The sequence below is a fragment of the Schistocerca serialis genome, chromosome 3 (assembly GCF_023864345.2).
Source record: "Schistocerca serialis cubense isolate TAMUIC-IGC-003099 chromosome 3, iqSchSeri2.2, whole genome shotgun sequence".
Classification (NCBI taxonomy): domain Eukaryota; kingdom Metazoa; phylum Arthropoda; class Insecta; order Orthoptera; family Acrididae; genus Schistocerca; species Schistocerca serialis.
The window spans coordinates 20147549-20168185 of record NC_064640.1 but is presented as its reverse complement, the minus strand read 5'-3'; the positions used below and the strand labels follow the sequence as shown (position 1 = coordinate 20168185).

General features: G+C 37.0%; 1 protein-coding gene across 1 annotated transcript in view; it reads right to left on the bottom strand.

Moving 5' to 3' along the window:
- The window catches only part of LOC126469683 (SH3 domain-containing protein 19), a 109479-nt gene extending 91841 nt beyond the window's left edge, over positions 1-17638 (bottom strand). Inside the window, exons 1-3 of the mRNA XM_050096836.1 lie at positions 17402-17638; positions 17080-17167; positions 2566-2689 (exon numbers count right to left, since the gene is read on the bottom strand). Of these exons, the coding sequence (XP_049952793.1) occupies positions 2566-2689; positions 17080-17165 (210 nt within the window). The 5' untranslated portion in view covers positions 17166-17167; positions 17402-17638. The remainder of the gene's footprint in view (positions 1-2565; positions 2690-17079; positions 17168-17401) is intronic.
- Between the last annotated feature and the right edge of the window lie 2999 nt (positions 17639-20637).

Here is a 20637-nt window from a genome sequence, read left to right as displayed (position 1 = left end):
AAAACTTCTCGAAATTGCTCTACTGTGCAGCACGTCCCTCATGCCAAAATATGCTCTTTCACCATTGTGATCCTTGATTTAATCTCCGTTGCTACTCTTTTCTATTCTGCTTGCTAAAAACACTTCCCAAATATTTAAATATGTCTTCTTTTAAAAATGACTTAATTTACTATCAATGGGGTATCATCATTGGGTGTGTTGCTCATGACAATGTACTCAGATTTCTCCTCATTAATCTGTAATCCTGCTTTCCTTGCTATATTTCTGTAAGAATTTGTTATGACCCGCCAGTCGTCTTTGCTGTCACTTATTATAACACCACCACCCACTTACGCAAGCTGATTTATTGTTATTACCCAGCCTTAATCCAGCTGGGTTTAATGTTTGACATTCTGTGTCTACCTTTTCTAAAATTAAATTAAAAACTATTGGAGATAATGCATCTCCTTGTCCAAGACCAATTCTGACTTCAAGATGCTCCGACACTCCTGTACTGATGTTTACTCTATAATAAATTACCTTCAAACATGGATGTACTACATGCATCAACTTTTGTGGAAACAAACTCTTTCCAGATGTTGGTGATTGTGCCCTTACGTATGCTGTCATAAGCTTTTTCGAAGTCAACAAAAACCATGTGAATAGCAACATCGTGTTCCCAACCTTTCTCGGTTACCTATCTGAGTGTAAAAAACTGATCTCTAGTTGTCTATTCCTTCTGAAACCACATTGACGGTCCCCTGTAAGTCCTTCTGTAAATGGGATAATTCTCGTCAGTACAAAAATTTTGTAGCTTACATTAAGGAATGCAATGCCTCTACTATTACCACAGAGCAGGGGGTCGTTCTTTTTTAGTATAGGACAGATTACAGTCATTTTATAGTCTTCAGGCACTCTCCTATTCCAACACATTCTTTAACAGTTCTGGAATTATTTTAACCAGTACCAATCTCCAATTCTTTACTAGCTCTCTGGCAATTTGTTCTTCTCTGAAAGCCTAATTGTTTTTTACAATGACAATCACTCAATAATAAAATGACACTTTTACAAGAGCTCTGTTTCAGAAATTGTATTCAGTGTGACTTGTAGCAGGTATATGTTTTCTGTGACACCTTTCACATTAGACTTCACACCTTTTACTAAACCCATACCTTATCTGCAAATACAGCTTTTGTAAAGATCTGTAATAGCAGAGCACAAAACAACTTACAACATTTCTCCATAGTTAAGAGAAAATATCCCTACCATAGCCCAAAAGTTGCCAGTAATTAAGTGCACTGAAATGACTGGAACAGAATGCATGGTGACAATGCCATTAAACTGTAATGACAATAAATGATACCACTGAAACCTGTTTCAAACTGCTGCACCTGGAATAATGAAAAATAAAAAATTCTGTTATGCTGAAATTCAAACAGAAATCTTCTGCTTAACCTGGGTAGTCATCTTAACAAAGCTGGACATCCAAGACCGAGACGAAGATTAATCGTCACACATTTCCCTTCAGGAAGAGCATCACCAGTGGAACCAATACAATGGGTTAGTGTGGTTTACCCTATCATACAGATATTCCCCAATTGAATAAAATTAACTGAAATGAAATTAGTAGAATTAACCAGGATGAAATCAATGGAATGAATTACCATGACATATTAGTTAAATTTGTTCATAAAATATTAACTTTTAACTTGATCGATTTTGAACAGGATTCCATCAACTTTCCACTCATGTAAACTTGCTGGGTTTGGTGTACTGCCAAATGGCCTATCTGAACCACTGGGAGGGTTTTTCTGGGAACTGATAGAAGCCATTTTGATCCGACAAGTAGCCAAGGATATGCATACTCTGGAAGGGCCTCTCATACCTGAACTAGATTAACAGAACTGAGGAGCAGAAGGTGTACGATAATTTGTCTGTTAATTACTTGTTCGCCTCAGGTAGTTGTGCAAAGAACCCTGTCACCAGTCACACACAACATTCCACCGTAATGATGAATGGTGTTCTCTGAAGTGTGCACAGAGTTTATGGTAATAGGCATTTACCATCCTCAGGTCGGAAACTGTGGGTTCAACAAATCCATACGTGTAGCCCAGATTGCCCCCATTCCTTGAGATGCTTAACAACTGAAACAATCCAGGGAGTATTTTTATATCACTGAATGCTACATATGAAGCATCTAATCTTACACTAGAATCCAGATTTTTATCAATTTGAAAATGGAAGTTAATTGTAATGTTTACCATTATATGTATTTGCTGATTGTTCCTGAAACAATTCTGTCTCTTGCACATTTTAATTTATTGTACACCCCCCCCCCCTCTCCCCATCAAAAACAAAGATTTTTAAGATGTTATGTAACTCACAAGGTATGGTCAAAATAAAATCAGTCAGTCTCAATGGAAAATCAAGTGGCTTTCTCTAAAGCAAGAAAAATCATTAATAATCCATAGTAGTCAAAAGTTACATCAAAATGGGAACAATCAGAGAAATAACAAGAGGCAAAACCCTCTGCGTACGAATATGAGAAGAAAAAAATAGGTAGTAGCAATAAACAGCCAGTAATACCTGTTTTTGTTGCTTCTTATTTTCAAATTTCGGTGGTGGTGGGCGAGGTGGTGGCTTCTTCTTGGCCGTTGTCAGCTGATTTGATACAAAAGTAGATGGTTGACTGCCAAAAAAGGGATCATTTCTGAAACAGTATTTTGATTAATCATTTAGAGTTTTAAGTAAATTTCTCAAGAGGAAACTACTATATAAGAGTTACACTACTAACAAAAGTCTATAGGTACAAGGAAGCCTATTTTCATCCAATGTTGTGTAGGATTTATGACTGCTTTTATCACAGGATGAGACCAATGAATAAAATGGAAATTTTGCAAACGGTAAAAAAGGGACGGTATCTTCATGTGCTTGAAGAACTGGAAATTTGTACTGCCAAAAGAAAAGAACCTGACAAGAATCTTCATGAATGGAATGAATGTTTGTGCAATGTTTATTTTAATATTTATGATGACATTCTCCAGTAAATGTACAACGCCAAATGTGCTCCCTCATTTCCGCTAACGTGAATGTATTAAATCATGACAGTTGGCTGTAGATGCACAGTCACTGGCACTGACTACAGCCTGCAACATACAAATACACACTATTGCCTTGCTCATCACCCAACCTGTTATGATATGTGAAGCACCCAACTGGTCACTCTGTTTTCCCACACTATTAATAATAATAATAATAATAATAATAGCTTTATTCAACATTGAATGGTACACTGCACATGTACAAAGAAACAGTAATGATTAAAGTTATTTGTACAATACACAAGACACATTCTTCTGAATACGTCATTAATTTACAACAAAATTACAATAAGATGTTTACTGATTTCTATTCACATAATTTCACAAAGCATTTGTTGTTCTTCATATAAGTATGGTACTCTTCTAATGTATAGAAAGCTGATGTTTCAGTTTAATTGTAGGAAGAGCCATGACTGCACTAGGCAGTGCATTAGCTAATTTTATACCTGTGTACTGAGGCCCTTTTCGTAAAGTGCTGTTCTGTGGCTGCAAATGGAAAATCTTTCTTTATTTCTAGTATTGTACTGGTGGAAATCTGAATAAGTGTTTGGGTGCAGTCTTTTCACAAGCAATATGGCTTTTAGAATGTATGTGTTTATAACAGTTAACACCCCTGTTTTTGGAAACAAGTTGCTACAAGATTCCCTATATTTTGCTCCACAGATTATTCTCACACCCCTTTTTTGAAGAATGAGTAGCTTATCTAGATTAGCTTTGGTTGTTGCCACCCAAATTTCAAAACCGTAGTTCAAGTGAGAGGAGAAAAGAGCATGGTATGCAGTCTTTAGGACTACGGTGTCTCTACAGAACTTGCTAGTAGTACTGATTGCAAATATATTTTTTGACAACTTAGTTGCTAGGGAGTCAATATGTGTGTCCCATTTCAGGTTGCTTTGGATTGTTATGTCAAGGAATTTTACACTAGACTCTTTCTTTAACAATTTGTTGTCCATGTATAATTTAATTTCATTATTCAAACTACTTTTGTTAAACTTCAAACATGTTTTACCGGTGCTTACATTTAAGTGGCTTTCATTAAAAAAACTGAACAATTTCTTTTGTCACATTATTGCACTCGGCCTCTATTATCATGCAACTCCTTTGTTAATATGTAGTAATACTGTTTGCTAAAAGTGTATACAGCTGTTTTTGGAACTTAATTTCTTTTTCATTTTTATCTTAAATCTGAGAGTCCTGAATGCTTTTATTTGATTAATGAAGACAAGGAAGGAAGATTAGGATTTAATGTCAGTTGACACCGAGATCATTAGAATGAAGCACACACTCTAGTTGTTTCCAGGATGAGAGAGGAAATCAGCCATGCCCTTTTGAGGAACTATCAGGCATTTGCCTCGAGCAATTCACAGAAGTCACAGAAAACCTAAATATGGATAGGTGAACATGGATTTGAACCACAGAAATTTAGGAAGCACACAGAAAACCTAAATCTGGATAGCTGAACATGGATTTGAACCATTGACCTCTCCAAAAGAAGACAAGTCCCTAAAGTGGTGTTTTAACAGAGAGAGGACTCAAATAATGCAAGTAAGATATGCCTGTTAATTTTGTGCTTCCTGTATTACAAAATGTAGAAACAAACACCAAAATATCCAATGTACCATTTACTGTGAAGTTGTTTCCTGCTTTTGTATTTTGTCTTTCATTTACAATGATTGGTATTATTGATAGTGTTACACTTATGTCATTTTTTATATTGTTACACCTAATTTTTCCTTTTCCCAACTTAGACCTCAAGATGATCTGCTAGTCAGATCGAAACTAGGCAACATTAATAAAAACAGATAGTGATCCAGATTTTTAATGTGTCTCTGTCACTGTCTAACATAATCATTTTAATATGATGTTATTTGACCATTTATTTGTAACGAATCAGCTTTTTAGTCAGAAAACCATTCTTAAGGAGTAACTCTTCTGGGGTGTAATTAGTTTTGCTTTCCAAATGTTCCAACACAATTTTTACTACCCACTATCATTTGATGCACCTCCATATCACTGAGTGCAACAGTTTCACTGTAACATCAGTACGGTGATAATGTTCCCCTGAGTATAAAAAGAAGCATAACAATTAAAAACTGGAACTGGTTTCCAACTAGTGTAAACAGAATTAATTAACAACAAATTTTTAATTCATATTTAACCATTTTTCATTCACACGTTTTATTTCTTTAGTCGTGATTCAATTTGCAAATAGGTTAAATGCAATCAGCTCTGATTCTTATAAATTTAACAAATATCATTGGGATTTTCATTGTAAATGTCAATGTACACTTGTCATTCAGTTGGATGGTTACACACTAACTTCCCTAGTGCTCATCAAGTCATTTTCATCTCATTAACTAAAATCTTTTGTATATAATACATTTTCAGTAACAAACACTATTGTGTTAACAGAGTCTTAAGCAATTAGACTACTAGTATTCTTTTAAATTTCAGCTGGAAACTGATTTAGACTGTCAGTTGACAAGCAAGTAGAAATAAATTACAAGAAACTATTCTATGACTGTATTTCCTTATCCTCATGCATTAATATTGTAGTTAGTTATTTACTTCATTTCATGTTGTATGGCTCATTTGCACAATAAATCGTAATAATGCAGAACAAGTCATTTTAAACTCACATCACAAATTAAGTTGTAAAAATAGCTACATGCTGAATATTTATCATTTTTTTTTGCTATATTATTACTATTATTATTATTATTTAATACACAAATATGAGTTAGTAATTCATACCCACCACCTCTTAAACATTATAATAACATAAATTCTCCTACGGAATAAAAAGAGTTGTCAATAAGAAACTTTTTCAGTTTGTTTTCAAATTTTACTTTGCTGTCTGTCGGACACCGGGTAAGATATAAAAAATTTAATTGCAGCATTGTGCACCCCTTTTGTGCTAAAGACAGCCTTAATGTGGATTCCCTCAGGTATTGCAATTATATACATCACTGTTCCTTTTTAACTGCAGTGCATGCTTTACAACAAACTTCATGAGGGAATAAGTATTCTGTGAAGCAGTGGTCAGAATGCCCAACTCCTCAAGCAGACGTCTACATGGTGATTGTTGAAGAGCACCATATATTCTTACAGCATGTTTTTGAGCAATGAAGATTGACTTTCTTTCTTAAAGAGGAGTTATCATATAATATTATTCCATTTGACATTACTGAATGAAAATATACAAAACATGTCAACTTACTGATTTGCCTCTCCCAAAGATCTGCAATGATTTGAAGTGCAAATGTGGTTGAACTAAGTTGCTTTAGGAGTTATAAAACATACCTTTTCCAATTTAAATGCTCATCAATATGGACACCTAAAAATTTTGAAGTTTCTGCCTTATTTATTACACAACATTAGAAATTATTTGTAACATAACAATCACTTTTGGCCTCAACATACAGCCAATTCAGTGCTGGCAAATCCAGTTTCCTATACAAATCATCATCAGATTAGTCTCTGTTTATTCTACGACTTTTATTCTGCTTTTTCCTCTCCTCCTTTCACAGCAATGCCATCATTTTGTGGGGACCAGATATACACTTGTTTCCCCATATGATGAAAATTTATTTCAGTACCTGTATGACAGAAAAAGCAATGCAATGAACTTCTCAACTCCAGAGTATATTTCTCATTGCTCAAACCCAATATGAAGCCACTGTTCTCATAGTTTTTCTTTACAGTGACACTTCTGGAGGGCAGCATTCAACAGAACTATTTCAGGCAGTATCTAGTTACCCTTATTTTGCTGTGAGGAAAATACTGCCTTACCAAGTTTCACACTGTTACATGCCATCAGATTTTCCTCGCGCATACATCATAACATCGAAATAACTCGCAATTTTTTTGTGTCATCTGTGTTTTTATCGTCCTTTGGGTACTCAAAACTGTCAGTTATAGTAATTCGTTTCTTCCACATATGAATATTAGAATACCTTCTTAGAGTGTAGAACGTGTCAATTGCTTTATACACCAAAACCTCTTTACTTCAAATTAAAACATTTCATCAGTAATGCACATCTCACCAGGCACATTAACGTACATTCAATGGCAATGTATTCACAAGCTAGTGTGATTTTCTTACCTTTTAAACGTGTCACTCATTTATTGTTTACAGGTAAGAGACTGCATCTCTTCCTTTTAACTGCAGCTTCCATATTTGAATACTCATCATCATAAACTGATGAAAGCAACAATTAGTGTGTATGGTTTGTATAATGGTGTTTGAGATAAGTGCAGTCAGAACGTCCAAATTTATGACAAACAAGTGGCTGTGAAATAGCCTTCACAAATTTCAGTAGTAAATCTTTTTTTTTTTTTTTTTTTTTTTTTCATCAATTTTCCGTCACTTCCGACAGGTAGCCTACCTGCAGGATGGTTTCAAAATAGCATCTGTAGGTGATGTACTTTACAAGCAATGTGCCATCATTGAATTTTCCACTGCAGAGAAAGAAACTGTGAGCAACTTTCACAAATGCTTGTGCGAAGTCTATGGAGCATCTGCAATCAACAGAAGTACAGTTAGTCGGAGTCATCAGAAGGCGGTTCGGGGGAGCTCCACGATTTGCAGAAGTCGGAGAGACCATCCATGTCTGTCAAACCTGACATGCTGCAAAGAGCTGATGATGTCGTTAACAAGGACAGATGTATTAACACTCGGCAGTTGGTGCTGCACCTGTCAATCAGCAAAGGAAGTATGGATGCAATTATCAGCACTCTTGGATATTGAAAAGTGTGGGCAAGATGGGTCCCGTGGTGTCTAACAGTGGATCAAAAATTGCACAGAAAATATATTTGCCATGATTTGTTGCAATGTTTTGAAGCTGAGGGGGAGGTCTTCTTGTGCCAGATTGTGACAGGTGATGAAACATGGGTTCACCATTTTGAGCCCAGAACAAAACGACAGTTGACGGAATGGCGCCATTCCCATTCACCACAGAATAAAAAATACAAAGCAACTACTTCCACTGGCAAGGCCACAATCACCGTATTCTGGGACTGTGAAGCTATAATTCTCATTCATGTGATGCCAAGAGTCAGTACCATTAATTCGGAAGCATATGTCAACACATTAACAAAACTCAAGATGCACTTCCGGTGACTTCGGAACCACAGTAACCCACGAGATGTTTTGCTGCAACACGATAACGCTCGGCCCCACGCAAGTCTGAGGACTGCTGAACACATCGCAAAACAAGGTCGGATAGTGTTATCCCATCCGCCATACAACCCTGACCCAGCCCCCTCGTACTTCCACTTCTTTGGGCCATTAAAGGATGCCATTCGTGGAAGGTGGTGATTCACATAGTGAAGCACTGGCTCCACCACCAGGACAAGGATTGATACCGACAGGGCATACATGCCCTCGTTTCTCACTGGAGGAAGGCCATAGAACAGAATGGAGATTATGTGGAAAAATAGGGTGTGGAGGTACAACACCAATCTTTCGTGTGTGTAATTCTCATTATGTTCAATAAAGAATTGTTGAAGAAAAAAAATGTGGTGCATTACTTTCTTGGCAACCCTTGTAGAAGGACAAAAGGCTTTCTCAGCACCCTGAAGTGGTTAAGATTTTGCCTCCTGAAGGTTCTTGCCAGTAATTCTGTCTCGTTATCTTACAGTTTTCACAAGTGAATTTTCTTTTTCATACACACACTATCCAGTCACACTAATGTGACCACCTGTCAAAAGCCCAAATACCCATCTTTTGTAGCATGGACTGCTGCAAAACGTGCTGGAAGAAAATCAGTGAGGGTCTGGAAGTTACCAACAGGGATGTGGGGACCTGCCGACTACAGTGCTGTGGCCAGCTGTGCTAGGTTTCTTGGTTGAGGATCTATAGTGCAAACAGACTGACTGAGGTGCTCTCACAGATTCTTGATAAGGTTTCAATCTGGGGAGTATGGTAAACTCATCCTGTTGTTCTTTAAACCATGCACCCACTCTGTGAGCCATGTCACACATTGCATTGCCCAGCTGCTATACATCACTGTGCCAAGGAAAAACGAACTGTGCGTAGGGGTGAACATGGTCCCCAATGTCAGTTGGATACCTGGGTTGATGCACTGTGCCTTCCAAAATGTTGAAATTACCCAGGGAATGCCAGGAAAACATTCCCCAGACCATATCGCTCCCTCCTGGTTGCAGGGTGTTTGCTTTCAGACTTTTACACTGTAAACACCAATGGTTATCTGTCTGATGGAGCATAAAACATGAGTCATCTCAAAAAGTCACTCGTCACCACTCAATGCACATCCAGTTATCGTACTGGCAATACAAATTCCAGCCTTTGTCACCGATGAACAGCAGTCAGCATTGGTGCATGAACCAGACCACTTTTGTGGAAGCCCATACGCAGCAACATTTGCTGAACGGTCATGGGAAGAAATTGTTAGCACCTTGGTCCATCTGGGTAGCCAGTTGCCCAACAATAGCACATCTATTCACCCATACACATTGCGCAGCCGTCACTCACTCCTGTCATCTACTGCGTATGGTGCACCCAGTTGCCTCAGTGCTGGTTTTGGATAGTGCCTTTTTGCCATGCATGGTATAGTTTAACTACTGTGACACACTAACAGTTTACAAACTTAGCTATTTCAGAAATGCTTACACCCTTATGTTGAAAGCCAATTATCATCCCCTTTTGGACATCAGACAAATTGCTCCTTACACAACAAAAGCACTCTCAAACCAGAAATTCTGCTTTAATTACTGCAGAAACTACTCTATGTTTATGACTTACAAACAGCTTAAGGGCATTTGTGTTTTGTTATTGGACAGGTGTGTCAACTCCTAAAACAAAATTTCCCCCAAACTGAAAATGTTAACTATAAAAATGAAATGTCACTATCTTCAAAGGAAAAGCTAATCTGTCATTTTTTGGTGATTTTTAAATTCAGCTGATGAAAATATGTAAGAATTCGCTATTTTTGAGCACGGAACATTTTTATTGTCGGCCAGTGTTATCGATCTTCCCATTGCTTCTAAATGTGTTACGATTTTGGATGTAATGATATACTGACAAGAGAATGCAACAATTTCTTCAAAATGTGTCCTATGTCTGCTCTGCTGCTATCTCATTGGCTGCATAGATCCAGCAACTGACACACACAGCCCTTTCCTTTTGATCATACCACATGGCAAGCGCTGTCAACATTGCTGTACGAAACATGTAAGCTAAGAATACCACTGGCCTTATCTAGACATTTACCAGGAATTAATAACAGAGAAAATGAGGAAAATTACACCTACACTATTTCATAATTCTTCACAGATTATTCAGTTATATTCAACTATGAAAGTGTGCCTTAAATTTTCACAGTCACTGCTTTGATATCTTTCATTCTTTCTTGGAATGAAGTTTGTAGGACAGACTACACTACAGCATAGTTATATGTCTAGTTTAGGTTGGATGGTGATTGAGTGTGAGATAGAACAGACAAGAAATGTGATTCTGTAAGAAAGATCAGCCAGTCAGTGAATAGTTAATGTAATGATTCACATTTGTATCACATTACTTCACATTTTATTTTTGACTCTGTATCATGCTACAAAAAACCATTTTTATTGTTATGGGAAAAATCTTTTGAACTCTTGTTATTACAATGACCACTTTATCTAAGTACATTGCACATTCTCTGGTTATATTCATGTCAGTATTTGACACAACTTCAACTCAGCGAGAGGAAAAATCCATTATCTGTCAGCTGCTCTCGCAGAGTACTTACAACTAGCTGTTGACACAATTTTGAATTTCCATCATATCTCATACATGTATTGCCAACATTGCTCCACTAAACACACAGGTCAATCTGTATGAAGTGATCCAATGAAGGTTGCTTGCCATTTTCAAATATTTCAATTTCCTGTATGTGATTACTCTACAATTGAGAAGTTCAAAACAGTGTTTCAAAGAATTTACCTTGTGCCATTACTGAATTGTGGCCATATTTATTTGTAAGTGCATGACGGTTTTTCATTTTGGAGACATCAGCATTAATCAGAATATCTCTGGACTGGGTGAAGTTACAACATTGCAATTAACATGAAGTTTTTAGAGAAGTCTCCTCTACAACACTGTTTATTACCCAGAATACCCTAAATTCAGAAGTACCTAGTCAAAACGACCTCCAAAATTTGGTGCTGGAAATTTAGAAAATCCACTTTTTAGACCCAAAAATAACAACAATGGAGTGCTTTACCAGAGTGCATTTTTTTTCTGTAGTTAGATATCATAAACTAATAGCATTAGATAGAGCAAGAACAGTGACAAATGTTTCCTTAATTTTTTTATAAATTTTTGAAATGTGAAAAATTTTAACTTTTTGTAAAGTTTGGGGCTAGTTACCTCTGGTGTGACTGAATATAAAAAATTGATTTTTGGAAGTTTGCACATCTATATGATAGCAAAGTACTGTAAAAATTTGACCATTGATATTTGACTGTGAACAAAGATATGAATTTTTGAAAAGGAGGAAGTAATTCATATTACCCTACAATTGATTCTACGGTTGTTGCCTATTTAAATGGTTTACTGTTCCATTGTAAGAAAATTTGGTTGTAACCTGTATTTAGTTGACACTATCAACCTATATTTAGTTAGTATTATTTATTTCAATAATAAAATATTTATCAATAGGAGCTTCTGCTTTAGTTCTATGTCCACAGCTCGTGGTCGTGCGGTAGCGTTCTCACTTCCCACGCCCGGGTTCGATTCCCGGCGGGATCAGGGATTTTCTCTGCCTCGTGATGACTGGGTGTTGTGTGATGTCCTTAGATTAGTTAGGTTTAAGTAGTTCTAAGTTCTAGGGGACTGATGACCATAGATGTTAAGTGCCATAGTGCTCAGAGCCATTTTTTTTTTAGTTCTATGTTTAAAAATTGCATATTTACATCTTGGTTTATTCTCAATTAAGTAGCACATTACCAAGATCAAAACAACAAAACTAAAATGATAAACATGTGAAATTTCTCTATTGTTGAGTAGGGTACAGTTTTGTGAGTAAGTGTAGTCCTCAAGATAAGTGCGTACAAAAACTCAGTGGATAAAGCAAAAAGTCTGCACAGGAGACCACCAGTCAGTGTCAAGTCTATACATGAACTTTTACTTCCACTACATTTGCTGGGTGTGGCATTTTTGTAATCTGTTCACAAACTTCTGTTAGAGTGGATGTACATACTTCACCGAGAGTGTACAATGTTTTATGTGCTTTTGTTATATGATTTTTAATTAACTAAAATAATTTTAAAATTTAATAATACATAAATTTGAAAGACTGATTGGAATGCAATAAAATGAATGAACAGTACTCTACTGGACAGACAGTTTGTGATGTGTGTCACAAAAAAGTTTGTGGTTCAGTTTCAAAAAAACTTAAAGAATGTTAATGACTTTGATGAATGTAGACAAACTTTGTTTACATTACAAGACAGTTGTTCTAGATCGTCAGTTTGTATCATGAGAAAAAAATATATTTTGAAGTACAGCCATATTTTTGGAAAAAAATGCTGTGATTGACTAAAAGTTCATAAGAAGCCAGTTATTAAAGGTTTGAGGGAAATAAAATTTGAACATTTGTACTTGTTACGCGCGAATAAAGCAGCTTCCAGGGTGAAACTTAATGTGATTCCTGGAAATTCCATGTGCCCAAATTATTACTTGAAAATATTTACCGTGAATTCAGAATCAGAATCGTGTAACCTTCTTAATGACATTTATATAACTAATGAGGAAGCTACTAGCAAATTGGATCTTGCTTGTTCTAATTTAGAAGTATCTCCTACTTTGGAAAATAAGGAAATTGATTAGCTGGAAAAAGAAAAGCAGCTACTGAAAGCAAGGTACAATGAATTTCAGACAAAATTACAAAAGACTTAGGACCATGCTTTAATACTGCAGATACCAACAGTATTTCTAAGAAAGAAGAAAATTTACATCCAGAATCATGTGACACTGAATATTTGAGCTTAATTAAAAAGTAAGTGTTTAGTGACACCTAAAGCAGAAAAAGTTAAAATTTTACGTTAGCTCCCTGACACATGGTCAAGAGAAAAAAATAATTCACGAGTTCAACTTTTCTGATAGTTTGGTTAGACTAACCTGAACATTACTGAAGTAGCACGGCAGTTTTAGGAAAGAAGTAATGAGTGGGATATAACTGAAGAAACACTGGAAAAAATCAAGCAGTTTTTTGAAGATTAGAACATGTCCGGGTAGAAAAGATAGCAAAAGAGTTGTTATACATGGAGTTAAAGCAACAATGCATAAACGACTAGTGCTGTCACATTTAAATTAACTCTATGCAGCTTTAAAAAATGCTCAACGTGAATGCAAAATTGGAAGGTCAAAATTTTGTGATCTTCGCCCTAAGTGGTGTCTTTACTCGGGCTCCTCAGGAACAAACTCTGTATGCGTTTGTATCACCAAAATGTCAAATTGATGACTTAGAGTGCAAAACTCACTGATGTTAACCACAAAGAGTTACTAGATTTAATGGCCTTTTATGCTAACAATGACAACTGCATGATGAGTTTGTGTGATAAATGCCCTGGTAAAAAACCACTCTTGAATTGTTTAACGAATCTGTGGAGGAAATGCCCAAAATGTTACCTTTAAACATTGGGTCACAACCGACACAGCTGAAATGACAATAGTGGTTAAATCTCAGGAAGAGTACTTTGAATCTATAATTGATAATTTAGAAAATGTCAAAAGTCACCACTATGTTTCTAAAATCCAAAGCAAGTTCTTGAACAGCAAAATAGACAACTTTTATGAAACTCAATACATAGTTCTAGCTGATTTTGCAGAAAACTCTATTAGTGGTTCAGGATGAAATACTTGGGTACCAATGGGTCAATGACGAAGCAACAGTGCATCCATTTATTCTGTACTTCAAAAATAAGATGAAGTTTGCAGTTCTTCAATTTGCATTCTACACGACTACTTGACGCACAACACTTCGCTTGTCCATGTGTTTCAAAGTATGTTACAAATTACATAAAAGAAAAGTTGTCCAAGTTTGAGAAGTTCATACTTTTCAGGTGGAAGTTGTAGTCAATACAAGAACAAAAGAAATTTTCAAGTCTTTGCAACCACAAAGTAGATTTCAGATTGGAGGCCGCATGGCACCTTTTTGCCTCATGCCATGGTAAAAATGCACGTGATGGAGTAGGAGGTACAACTAAATATGGAGTGAGTAAAGCCAGTCTACAAAGAATGACCACAGACCAAATTCTTACAATAGAGGACATGTATGCCTTTAGGAAGAATAATATTACAGGCATCACCTATTTTGTCATCAACACAGAAGAGGTAGTTCTTCATATCAAAACAACACTTCAAACCAGATTTGACAGCTGTATAGCAATAAACAAGCTAATTCCACAAACTCCTTGGCATTGCACAAAACTTAAGTTTGATGCTACATAACATGAGAAATCGAAATTAACATCAGTAAAATTAGTTCTCAGTCTTTTAACACTGAATGACATAGCGGCATGTGTGTATGATGGACAATGGTGGCTTGCACACGTTGAAAGAATAACTTTGGAAAATAATAATGTTTCTATGTACTTTTATCATCCAGCTGGCCCAAGAACGTCATTCATGAAGTCTAATAGTGATAGTTTGGATACCAATGAAAAATGTATTGAACATACCACAGCAACTGGGAGATAATATTCTATATCACAAAAGCTGTCTGAAGAAATAAGTGTTCTTTACAATCGACTCTAGAATTAGGAAGCACCACATCTCAAAAGTACATTAGCTGAAATTATTTATTTTAAATTTGTCAAGATAATATAAGAGTTTATTTCAGTAATTTTTTGTTTTTTCTTCATACAATTCAGTACGTTAACTTCAATAATAATTGATTACATCCAGCCAATATCACGCATGAATTAGACAATAGCCATAAGATCAATTGTAGTTTAATGTGAATTATTTGCCCTTTCTCATAAAGTCATATCAAAGTCGAAATTTTTACAGTACATTCCTATCATATAGGCGTGCAAAAATCAAATTTTTACATTCAGTCCCACCAGAGATAACTAGCCCCAAACGTCACAAAAAAATTAAGATTTTTCAAATTTAAAAAAAAAAAAAAAAAGGAAACATTTGTCAGTGTTCTTGCTCTATATAAGGCTAGTGGTTTATGATCTCTTAACAGAGAAAAAGATACACACTGATAAATCACCCGTTGGTTGTTATTTTTGAGTCTAAAAGTGGATTTTCTAAATTTTCAGTGCCAAACTTTGGGGATCATTCTGAGTAGTTATTTTTTAATACAGAGTATTTTAGGTAATAAACAATGTTGCCGGGGAAACTTTATCATGTCAATTGCGATGCTGTAACATAAACCAGTGCAGAGATATTCATATTAACACTAATGTCTCCAAACTGAAAAATCGTTGTGTGCTTACGAATAAAAATGGCCAACATTCAGTAAGGCTACAAGGTAAATTTAAAAATAAAAAATAAAAAAAAAACTGTTTTGAACTTCTCAGTTATACGGTAATCATACATTAAAAAAAAATATTTCAAAATGATCCAGCAACCAACTTAATTTTTATTGGATCACTTCACTCTGATTGACCCACACATGCATACTTCGATTAAAGTAACTTTATGATTGATGTTTCAGCAAGCTGAGTGGCAGGAAGGCTGCAGGGTCACTTTTTTTTTTTTTTTTTAAAAAAAAAGCTGTATGAGCAAGTAGTAATAATCATAACAAATGTAAATAGAAACTCATTCTACTAATCTGCTTAAGATGCTTCGATGCACATAGTTCCCTACACTTGCCCCTCTCAAAGCACAATGTACATCAAAGAGCAAGAGAGAATTTGTGATAAAAACTGCATAGGTCAACAGAGTCTATAGATATCACAGGGACTAGTGTAGCAGGGGATACAACCCGTCGGCTTTGGACAATGACGTCACAAGTCGCCAAACGAGAAGCGATTCTTCTTAGTGTTGTAGCTCCCTTCAGTAGCTGATAAGTGTTTTTTGGCTTTTTTAAAAAAAAATCTCACGAGATAGAATAAACAGATCCACTTTATTAAGCAATCAGTAAAAAAATGAAACTGAAACATAACAGCAAAAGCAAAAATGGTAAACTGCTCTCTGGCGACGTCATTGTCCAAAGCCGACGGGTTGTATCCCCTGCTACACTAGACCCATATCACATGTCAACCTCTTCCTGTGAAATGACAATGGTGACAACTGTTGCCTGTGATGTCTTACATGTGCAAACAGGAAGAGAACAAAACACAGGTTTTTTTTTCCATCTATATTATATTTTTGGAGCCAACTATGGCGAATACAAAATCTTAGTTGCGGTGACATACTGATCTGTAGCATAGCCTGAGGCCTTGAACACGTTGAAAGGTAACAGTTTTATTACGAGTTGGAGCAGCAGTGTCGAAGGCTTCAGTTAACCCTCAGCCACACTTTAACAGTTAGAGGAAACATGCATATTACCAGGGGAAGAAAAACCAGATCAGATCACAAGTTTGAAAAGTATCCAGCTACTAGCAGGCTATAAGACTATACAGCAAACTGCCACAAACATTAAACAAATGAGGAAACACATAATTTAGGAATATTCAACATCTTTTCATAAGCAACTGCGTTTATTCAGCAAAAGAGCAAACGTTGGTAGCAATGCGACTGCATGGAAATGAGTAGACAATATTGAATAAATGTCATGACCATTATTTATTGATCCAGTCTGATCCATTACATACTTTAACAGTACAATGGGTGCTGCCATCAGACTTGATAATGTTACATAATGTTTCTGTTATTCAGATAGATGATTACCAAATGAAAATTATGTACGAGACCTAACGTTCAAGATTGAGGGATCACACAGGTAAAAACTTGCACAGAATAAACAAACAAACAAAATAATGCAGAGACGCCATTAAAAACTTTATTTACAGTTCCTAATAGTAATGATATTTCACTTACCCATCGTCCCAGTCGAAAAATGATCCCTGAATCTTTCGTCTGTCTTTGCCAGGTGGTGCAGGTGCTGGTCGCACGGGTACATTCATTACTACAGATTTCGAAAGGGAAAACTATTAGTAAATAGGAAGGACGCTGCAAAAACATATTTTACAACATCAAGATGAGATATGAATGTCAAAATCCATTCCGACACAAATGTATTAACACACTTCTTTTCTTAAGTCAAATTAATTCAATATCACAAGTTCTGAACAGTGAAGCACAAGCATAACCTGACAATTCTGACATTTAATTCGTCACAACAAATTACACAAGTGCGTACTTTGAATGACGCCTTCTTGTCGACCAATTAGTTTTTAAAAAAGGCACTAAACACTCCTCGAATCCAGTTGACTCGTTCCGTTTGTACACCTCCGTTGACAAACATCAACAATGTACACCCGTACACGATCTTTTCTGCGTGTAAAACTATAATTTAACAGCATACTGATTTTACAACAAAAACAGACAACTACCACACCTGCCCCCAACCCGCATCGTTCATTTGTTCTCGAATGAGCAATCTCTTTGCATCACTATCAGTGACAAACTTCACTTAAGATCCATTCAGGAAGACATCCGGTCATCGACACAAAATGAACCCTCGCATTTATCAATAGGACAGAAAAAGAGGCTTGACAACACATACATGTAAGATAGCCACGTAGCTCCAATGCTTAAGAAGAACTCAGTTTTCAGTTCTTTAAATATTTGCTGTAATGTGGTATTGGCTCTGGAAAAGACCAACACATACTTTGTATCGTAAATGAATGAAAATTAAACAAGTATAAAGCCAGTAGCTCAACGCAATTAGTTTGGGAAAGTAGCGAGTATACTAAAATGCTTTATTCTTAATTCACGAGGTTCTGCATGGTAATCCTTTGTGGAGGAGAACACATGAAGAAATTATGAATGAAAACACGCACAACACTGGTGTAATATTCTACAATATTGTGGAATGTTACACCAGTGTTGTGTGTGTTTTCATTCGCAATGTATAAAATATTCTACCAGGAACTGACGGAACACTCAATTAATGCATATGAGGAAATCTTAAGGTTTTTTTTTTTTTGTCTTTGATTGAGAATATGACTGCTTTAATATTTTCAGGCTCTATACATGTGAATAAACATCCACAAACCAGGTAGTGAACTTACGTAAACCCAAGAGAAACAGAAATTAAAAGGAATTTGCTCAAGGACATGATGAAAGGTTAAAACATTCCACAACGCATTTCAAATGACAACATTCTTTCAGACCGTTAACGGAACAGAATGGGGTACAACATTTCCGGGGAAGAAAGGTTTGAGGGTAACACTGGTCGACTATAACGATGGTATCGTGTGCTAATGGCGCACTCACGCATGTTGCAGTAGTGGAGTGTTGCTCTGGTCTCTTCTTAATATTTATTTTGCTGTTTCCTTTATTTTCGGGACAAGGTCGATTAACAGCAGGCGTCGTCACCATCAAATGGTGGTGTGTTCACACTAGATGAAATGTCAACACAACGACACTTCGTTTAGTCAAAGCTTTCAAGGTGGTGAAGGCTTAGCCCAGTATCGAATAGTGAGAGTGAGATTTTGAGATACGGAATTGACTTTCTTATTGTTGTTGATGCCTCAGAGTTCATCTGAGGGATTTAAAGCTTCAAAAAGCACACACACACATTATTAAGTGTGGTGACATCAGTGGCGGACTCATATGGTGGAGAGCAACCCCCCTTGCGGGACAGCCAGCATTGCCACCTAGTGATGTGGAGCCCGTGAATGAGTCGTTCAAATGAACGCTTCACTCGAGTGAAGTGTGAACTAACCACTCAATTTCAATGAACTGGTACTTCAAACTCTTCGCAGATAACACACTCCACACTTTTTTCTAGTCCACTCACTCTCTTCCCCTCTCCCTCATCCCATTACATCGGCACCGAGCGAGGTGGCGCAGTGGTTAGCACACTGGACTCGCATTCGGGAGGACGACGGTTCAATCCCGTCTCCGGCCATCCTGATTTAGGTTTTCCGTGATTTCCCTAAATCGTTTCAGGCAAATGCCGGGATGGTTCCTTTAAAAGGGCACGGCCGATTTCCTTCCCAATCCTTCCCTCACCCGAGCTTGCGCTCCGTCTCTAATGACCTCGTTGTCGACGGGACGTTAAACACTAACCACCACCACCACCATTACATCGGCGCTACGTCTCTCATTCTCCCTTCACTTCAGTCCCCCCTCTACTGCCTGTCGACGAATCGCGCGGCGTTTGTGGGAAACGATAGGTTTTGCGAAGGGTTGTGGCGGTGAGGGGCGAGGGGAAGGCAGCGTCAGCTGCTTCCAGCAGTGCTGACATCATTACCCGTAACTATTTGTTCAGTTCAGTTATACTTCGCGTCTACCGGTAGCCTACTGTTGGCAGCGCTTGCGGACAAATGAATATTACAGATACAAACGAAGAGGCTGGTTGTGTGAGCATGCACAGCCAACATGAAAATAAAAGGTTTGTTAATAACACTGAAAGAGGGATTTTACCTGAGATCGTACCAATGACTACAGGTGACGGTATACGTTTTGAATCAGGAGGGTTATTATTCTCAACAAAAATACTACAGGAAAACTTCTGAGTAATTACTTAACGTTGATATATAGACTTTGTGACAGTGGTAAACATACTCATTCTATTTTGGATTAAATTTTAAAAGAACATAAGATTTGACTGCATTTCGTTGATAGCCCTAGTTTTCAGTCCATGAATACAACAAATAATGTTTCACTTGGCAGATAAAGACTTTTTTGGGCGCTTCATGAGAAAATGTCGAGCAAGATTAAATGTAATACCTTCTTTATATGTGACAGGCTTCTCTGTTTATCTTTCGTTTGTCCCCTTCGACCATGCTCTATTTAAGTTAGCTCAGACGCTGTAAGAGCGTAAAACGTTGCGTGCATGTTACTGCATAGTTTGGCTATCTGTTGGTAAAAGTATGAAGTATTACGAAGTTTTATTGTACGGAGGGCGAAGCGAGCGTAGCCGCGGCTTACCGGCGAACTGGGCAACTTCGCCAGGCTTCCGTACTTCATGAATGAACTACTTGGTTGGTTGGTTGGTTGTTTGAGGTTAAAGGGACCAAACAGCAAGGTCATCAGTCCCTTGTTTCAAATAGACTCCATTCTGCTAACGGGACATCTCAGTATAGTCAGAAAAAATAAAACGGATAAAGGGGAAACGTAAAAGGGCAGTCACGTTGTCATTAGTAAAAACAAATGAGGGAAGTTGGCAAGAGAACGAACCCAACACTATGCTGAAACAGCATAGGCAAGACCACCTGTGACTTAAAAGGTACAACTGCTATAATGCAGAAAGTACGTATGGGAATAGAAAAACTAACCAAGCCTTAAAAAGAAGGGGTAAAAACAGAGTAAAAGGGAAAGAAAAGAGGATTCTGGTCAGGGAGGTGAATCGGGAATCTCTGAACACTGCCTACAGTGGGAGACACCCAAACACTCACCGCCCTGCCCCAACACCAGAGGGAGATT